At 38.4% G+C, this 7,965-nt stretch overlaps 1 protein-coding gene across 1 annotated transcript in view; it reads left to right on the top strand.

Annotated features, from left to right (window-relative positions):
* Positions 1 to 474: 474 nt before the first annotated feature.
* FBXL4 (F-box and leucine rich repeat protein 4) overlaps positions 475 to 7,965 on the top strand; it is a gene marked incomplete at both ends in the record, with an annotated part of 55,616 nt that continues 48,125 nt past the window's right edge. The window contains one exon of the mRNA XM_081997255.1: positions 475 to 983. Within this exon, the coding sequence (XP_081853381.1) occupies positions 475 to 983 (509 nt within the window). The remainder of the gene's footprint in view (positions 984 to 7,965) is intronic.

The raw sequence follows: 7,965 nt of genomic DNA, 5'->3' as shown, positions 1-7,965 counted from the left end.
GTAATTTTAGCTGTACCTTGAGATACTTTTCTGCAGTTATTTACTGCAAGGGCCTTATTTCGTTTCATACTTGATTTCATTTCCATAAGTCAGTGGAAGATTTGTTTTCTCTCAATAAATCCCTGAAAATAATGCTTAATTTAACCGTTAGTCTTTTTGTTGCTCGAGGGCTAGTTTTGGCGCACTTCTTCATAGTCTTCTCTTTTTTTAAACATGGTAAATGGGAAGCCACACTTTGTAGCCTCCAACTAAATAATTGTCTTAACATAAAATGTAATAGTTTATGAATGTTTTAGTAGCAGTACTTTTTTTAACAGGATATTTGAAAGAGTACAGTTTGCTTTCTAAGAATGTTTTACCTGCTTACTATGTCTATTCATTCTGTTTTATCAGCTCTTTTCCAAAACACCACAAGCAGTTAATGCACCTTCTAAAGGACTCCTGACCTTTCGCATCTTCCTAAGTCATATCTAGATGCCACCAGTGTTTCCCATGTTAACAGTTCTGAGCATGTTTTACTATATGTGCCTTCGGCGCCGAGCTAGGACAGCAACGAGAGGAGAAATGAACAGCCGGAGGGCTATTGAGTCAAACACCCGAGCCTTACCTATCAATGTTGAAATAGTTCAGTATGCCAAAGAAGTGTTGGATTTCAGCTCTCACTATGGTAGTGAAAACAGCATGTCGTACACCATGTGGAATTTAGCAGGTATTCCAAACGTGTACCCTAGTTCTGGTGACTTCACTCAGACTGCCGTCTTCCGAACTTACGGGACCTGGTGGGATCGTTGCCCTAGTGCACGGCTGCCGTTCAAGAGGACACCACCCACCTTCTGTAGCCAGGACTATGTGGAACTTGCTTTTGAGGAACCAGTTTATCCCACTGCAGTGCACGTTCTGGAAACATATCATCCTGGAGCTGTAGTCAGGATTTTGGCATGCTCTGCAAATCCTTACTCACAAAATCCACCAGCTGAAGTAAGGTAATTTTTTTTTCCTGCTTTATGCTTTCCCATAAGATGTTAAATGCTACAAATAATGCTGTTTAGCAAACTTTACTTTGTACTATTTCTGTGTTTTGTATCTGACCCAGTAACATTTTCTTTATTTCTACAAGTTTTTATAGCAACTTCAGAGATGTGGATTTTTTGGTAGGAATTAATGCAGATTCTACTATCAGTTTTGTGTAATGATAGTTGTTTTGTTGGAATTTTTATGAGCAATAATTATTATGGATATACAAAAATCACTTTTGAAATGGTAGTTCTGAGTTCTTCTCTTTCTCCAGTAAGAAAAGCAAATTCTGTAGAAGAGGCTGAGGATTTATGGTTGCTGTATCATCCTGCTTCAAGTAGCCATAAACTTTCTTCTCTCTGTGTGCTTTAGGTTATATGCATAGTACAATCAGGCACTAGAACTAGTCATATGGAAATGAGGCCAAAACCAGAAGCACAGAACAGATGGACAAAAGGTGATGCCATTTGTCTGATCTTTATTTTTGGCCTGATCAAAGGGTGTGAGCCGCACTTCACTTCTACACTTGCTTCGTAGACCAAAAGGAGCTGATTTGATGCTGTTGATTTTCCTCATAGTAGGAACTCCTGATGAAATTCCAGTGGCGGGGGCAGGAAGTTGGGGGCCTGGGGAATGGTAAGACGATAACGAAAAACATTGTGTATGAGATATGAAGCTCTTAGTGAGGAAGGTGTGGAAATAGAAGTGGAAGAACAGGTAAAAGCACATAGTGGGGAAAAACATTGGGAAAAGCTATCAGTATATGCAATCAAAGTACTCCGTATATGTCAAAAAGAGATTAAATGATACCAAACCCATAAAGGAAAAGAGAACTGATAGAAGAAAGACTTAACAAAATGTATGCTATAGAAAATAACATGCCAACAAATACAGTATTCCTTTAAAATGCACTCTGGCAGTATGAGCATGTTAGCATGGATGCTGCGTGTTCCCTAACTTGCCTTTTACAGATACAGCTAAAAAGTACGCTTTTAGGTCTAACTTAGTATCCTGTGCTTTCTAATACTAGGCCATTGTTGTTTATTCATAAACCCTAGAAAATCAGGTGTCATGTTATATATTATAAATTCCCAATTAATATATTGTGTGATTCTATAATCTATTGTTTAGTGAAGTTTGTTTTACAGCTCTCTAATATATACTGCATAGCTCTAAAGTAAACATCTGAATTCAAGGAATAGTGATAGGTCAAACTAATAGTAATAGGCTGCCTAACTTCGGAAGTAAGGGTGCGTTTGGTGCTGTAATGCAGAACTTATAGGATGGTATGTGGTAAAGGCAGCTTTTAAGACTTTTGAGCTTAGAACCTAATGTGAAATGACTTTTGTCCAATTACTCTGTCAACTTTCATTTTACGTTTTTATTTTATGATGTAGATTTTACTTCTTTATTTTATGATGTAGCGCAGATTTGTGTAGAGATTATTTCTGTAACTGTTGATAATACTGCATTTAGTAAGATAGTGTGCTGCAGAGCAATACAAGAATAATTCTGATCAATAAGCAAATGCTACTTTATAAAAATGTCTGTTTAGGTTTTGGTTCATAAAAGAATATACTTTTTTTAGTTTTGTGTAAAGACCAAGAAGTGTTGAAGGAAAGTTCAAGAAATGTTAACTGAAGGAGCTATTTAGTAAGGTGCGCTTAAAAAAAGAGAAAATTTTTCAGAGAGTTAAAAGAAAATGGAAGTGAAAATACTAATATACAACTTCTTGGAATGTGGTTTATGACTGTGCTTGGACTGTGGTCAGAGTGAGAGCTCAGACTTTCCCTTCATAAAAAAGGGATGAAGTTTCTGTAGGACCGTGCTTTTTAATTTTTAGGCAGGAGTATCTTCTGCCTACCTAGGTTAACAACATTTTTGTTTAGAAGAATGTTGCCTCAGGGGGCCTCAGAACCAGTTTTCTGTGCTGCATCTTCAGTACTTGCCAGTCTTGATGCTAGAGAAGGGCGAGGGACTTTTTCTTTTTTTTCTTTTTTTCTTTTTTTTTTTTCTTTTGGCTTACCTTTCCTCAGCCGGACTTGTCTGTTCAGAGCTGCACATTTGATTTGTATCCCTCTTTCTTCTGAAAGAGACGTGTCTTATGCACGGTATCTTGAAAGGAAGATGAAGGAACACTTTCTCTACATGAGGTATGCAGTATTTTTTCTCTGTCCGTTTGGTTTGCTCACCTTTATGAGGGGAATATGAGGAGTTACAAGAACATGGTCTCTTTTCTGCTTCAGTTCTTGGTGCCTTGTTTTCACTTCCAAAAATTCTCTGACATGTCAACTAAGAATAATTTTTTTGAAGGTGGAATGCTGCTGATAATCTCCAGTGATTCTGTGTTTAACTGATGTTTTGGACTTGAAGGACTGCCATACTATTTTCTTCCATTAAAAAAGGCTGTGTCCTAGTTACTCGAAGGGTACTTAGAACCTTGTTTGCCTCTTCTGACTATTTTGATACTTGATTTAAATCGCCTTATTACATCTTAATGTGTTGCTTTATCTGCTGACTCTGGATCTGTTTCCTTCCAAACACCAACGTTGAAAGGGCAGGTCGCTAGAAAGGTTCCTTTTCACCAGTTCTTACTTTGATATAAAAAGAAGGACAAATTAATGGTGGAATCAAGACTGTTGGGAGGAAAAAGTGTGTTGAGTCTTGTTTAAATGTTATGCTTCGTGGATTACACTAGTCCACATGAGTAATCTTTTTTTTCCTCTTTGTTTAATATTTAAAACATCAGCTCATCCATGACTTCGCTGTGTGCAAAAGCTTCTAACCTACATGAGGCTCTGTAAGGACTTGGTGTACAGCAGTCCTTGCTCAAGAGGACTTTATATATTCTTGTAGAAAAATAGCTATAGCCCACACAGTTGTCCAGTGTGCTGCTCTGTTGCTCACGTTATGCTTCAGTTGCATGAAAGAATGACTTATGCATTCTTTCATAAGAAAGACCTTTTAGGTCTTTAGTCATATTCCTCTGTTGCTGGTGCATTGAATACTGCTATCAGTTACAGCTTTGTATGACGCTGTCTCAAATCAGCTTTATTCAGAGTCTTTTTAGAGGTGGGATCAGCTGTTCATGGAATGGGAATAAGCATTTATTTTTCAGACTAGAATGTAATTATTCCTAAATAATTACAACACTTAAAACACGACAGTTCATTTGCAGTTTTTTCATTATGGTTTAACCAGCTTCCAGCACTTTGAGGATTCTCTGTCCTCTTATATCTTTTGCTGCTTTAAACACAGAAGATGTTACATCACTCTCCTCTGCATAAAACATTTTAAAAAAAATCATAAATGTCAGAGAAACTGCTGTCTTTACACATGGAGACCTTTTGTGCATTTCATTAGTGCCACTCACGCCTTGACTGGTGAGAAGCATTTGGTAATTTCCTAAACTATTCTAACATATGTTAGTATCCATGTACAAATTTGTATGTGAATTATCTGAGTGCAGAAAATCCATGCAAAATTTAATAATCTGATATTAAGGGAATATTGTGTCATAGAGTCTCAGTTTTTATGTGGTAAAGAAATGCCTCTCTTTTCTGTATTGTGTTATGCTATGATTATCATACTAGTGTAGCCTTGGGATTTTGTACTGTGGTGGACACTCGGTGTACTTAGGGTTTGGTCAGAATGGTGGGTCCCTCTTTGGCCAGTGGAAGAGGCAGAGCCGCACACAGGTGTGATGGGGACACTGCGCCTGATAGTGGCGTGAGCTGAACCCAACCAAGATTTTTTAAAATCTTCTTTGTTTCTCATAGTGTATTAGATTGATGGATAAGATATAGCTTGCTTCTGTCAGGAGGAAGAAGTTTTCTTTCCTGTTTCTTTTTCTTCATTTACCCAGAAAACTTACTCTTGGCAATTCCCTGATGGCTTCTTCGGTGTGAGCCCTTTTGAAACATTTTGATACTCCTAGTAGTTAGCTGCTGTCAGATAGGAAGAGTTTGTGTGTGTTTACATAGGAACTTTCAAGTCAGAAGTAATTTTTTCAGAAGTTTTTCAACTTTCTCCTTTTAGAAAAATAACTTTGCTTTTTAAATTTGGAATATAAAAGAAAAAAAATTGGTCCCTGTTCTTCTTCTGTCATGGTCTTTTTTTAACTTAATTTGACAGTTTCGCTTATCTCACATACGTTACAGTGACACCACATATTCATGTGCTTTTATAAAAGCTCAAAACCAGAGATTCCTAACTAGTCTGGGATGTGTGGCAGTGCTTGGGGTGATGTTTCATAGTATATGTCCTTGCTGCTCTGTGATGATTGCTTCTTTAGTAGATAGGAGATTGTTTCATGACTTTTTTTTCCTTGTTTTCAACAGATAAAGTGTAACACTGATGAGGTTGTTTCTCACAGGTTGAGATATCATGATCACTTGGCTGGCTGGGAGCAAGTTCCATTCTGCCTTGTGTGTTCCCACCATTTATTTCTATTTAATTTAATTTCTTTCACATCATTTAGAATTTTGCTAGATGATCTTTTGAGCAAAATTCCAAGTTTGATTTGCAAATGAATGGCTTGGCTCAATATTTCCTAGCTTAGCTGTGTTTGCATGCAAGGTTCTGTTCAAGGTCTTGAAGCCTGTAGAGGCAGAAGCAGCTGCAACCAGAGGAGCAGGCTAAGGAAGATGGACAAAGTAAAAGGCTCCCTCTCCTTCCATTCAGAAGTTCATTGTGTTTAAGCAATATGATGCTAATCCAGGTGGGAATGTTGCAAATTTGTTTGCTGGCAGCAGGTATAGGGATCAAAATGTTTGATGAAAAAAAAATCCCCCTATCTGGTAAAGGAAGTGAAACCAGAAAGACAATGTACTGAATGTAAAATATTGTGAGTCTCTTGCTTGTAGGGAATGGCATTCAGATGGTTCTTTTGCTCTACGTTTTGTTCCCTGTAAATCTCAGATGAAGGCACCCAAAACACTGCTGATACCATCAACACATTGGAGTGTGATAAGGGACCTTCAGGGCTGTATCTCACCTATGTGTAACACACAAGTTCTAGCTTTTTTCATCCTTACTTATGACTTGTTTTGACATCTTCCGGGAAACAGCTTTTTCTTGTCCGGATGACTGTCACAGAAGAATGAATTCTGGGTTCATGGGATACAGTAATTTTTGAGAAACCCATAAAAAGCTGACATGGACAGGGCAGTTATTTCAAATACCTTTTGCTATTTTAAATGCCCTGAGCGTTCTTGGAGTCCTGTCTGCTCTCTCTGGTATTTCAGAATTGAACTCTCAAACTAGAAATGAAAATCTGCTGCATATTCCTCCATAGGGATTAGACTGCTGTGAACTCTGCTTGTCACCTTGATCGGAGTGGTTCTAAAATTGTTCTCATGATGAGTCTTCCCTGCCTTTTGTATTGACAAACTCACAACTATGGCCAGGGGTGCGCTTTCCAGGTTATGTTGAACCTAGTGTGCTGAAGCATCCCTGGCATGTCAGCAGGCAGGAGACTATTTCTTGTAGGTAGCCTACAGATTACTTACAAGGGGCTTGCTTGGATAAGAGGAAATGGGATGTATTATAATCACATATTGATTGTAATTGTTGCAGAAGTTGCAATTTCAGCAAAGATGTGGTGATATTCCTTATGTTCTCCTTGTTGGTCTATCTGAAACTTTCCCTTCTTTTGGCTTTTAACACAGCTATAAGTTTTTTGGGACAGGAGATTTATTTTTTTGTGCTTGAATTGCATGTAGTGCTTTATTCACTTTCTATACCAATCTCAATTTTACAATGCAAGAAATCTCAGCAGACTGCAGGCAAAGTTTAATCTTGTCTCGCTAGAGAGAAATCTGATTACTTTTCCTTGGAGCCACTTTTCCAAAGAATCATTATATATTTTCTTCAGAAGTAACCAGGTCTACTCAGGCATCATCTTAGCCATGAAAAAGTTTTCCAACAGCATTAGGTCAACAAAAAATTAAGCAAGCATTAAATATGTGCTCTCTTTTGACATAAACCTTGTAAGTATGTTTCTCATCCTAAAAATCACGGGACTGTATTTTACTTCATGGTGAGGGAAGGAGAATGGGAATTTATTTTTACCATATAGGTGTATGGAGTCCTTAGTATCAGAGCAGATATGAGATTCCTGGCTGTCTTCATGAGGTAAAGAGAAATCTAATGGGAAAACAGAGTCCATTAAAGCTGAATGGAAAAACTTCACTTAAAGTCCTCATTTTCTTTGATCACTAGAGAAAATAATACAGATGTTACTGCCTCTCATTCAGGCTTTGCGTGGCAGTGTAAAGACTGAGGCTTTCTAGCACGCTGCTGGTGAAACCTTATCAAAGCACTCTTATTGCAACATCTTCGATCTGCTGTTACTGTGTATCTGCAAGAGTTGAGGACAAACAATGTCCTACCTTCAGTCATTTGATTCTGCTTGATTTTTTTGAGAGCTACCTAATTAATTCAAAGTGGGGAAGGAAGGAAAGTTCCTTTGTTGCGGGTTAAATAGTTCATTGAGCATCTTAAGCCTGGAACAAATGCAGATAACCTTATTAGGGAAGCTGATTTTGGTACACACCCTCAAACCAAGACTGACTGTCAAGGTGCCTTTCTTCTGAAGGATTTTGAAATGGATGACCATAGGAAAAAAAATACTCACCAGCAAGGAGGGGCTGGTGGGGAATGTGAAGCCAAGGGCAGCCTTGGCTGCAGTGACCATGAAATCGTGGAGTTGAAGATCCTTAGGGCAGTGAGGAGAGTGCATAGCAAGCTCACTCCCCTGGCCTTGAGGAGAGCAGACTTCAACTCTTCAGAGATCTGCTTGGTAGGGTACCATGGAATAAAATCCTGGAGGGAAGGGGGGACCAAGAGAGCTGGTTAATATTCAGGGATCACCTCCTCCAAGCTCAGGAGCAATGCATTTGAACAAAGAGGAAGTCAGGCAAAACCCCCAGAAGGCCTGCATGGATGAGC

Source organism: Phaethon aethereus (assembly GCF_964289735.1).
Source record: "Phaethon aethereus genome assembly, chromosome: 3".
Taxonomy (NCBI): Eukaryota; Metazoa; Chordata; class Aves; order Phaethontiformes; family Phaethontidae; genus Phaethon; species Phaethon aethereus.
The sequence above is the reverse complement of the archived record's forward strand: the minus strand, read 5'-3'. Positions and strand labels throughout refer to the sequence as shown.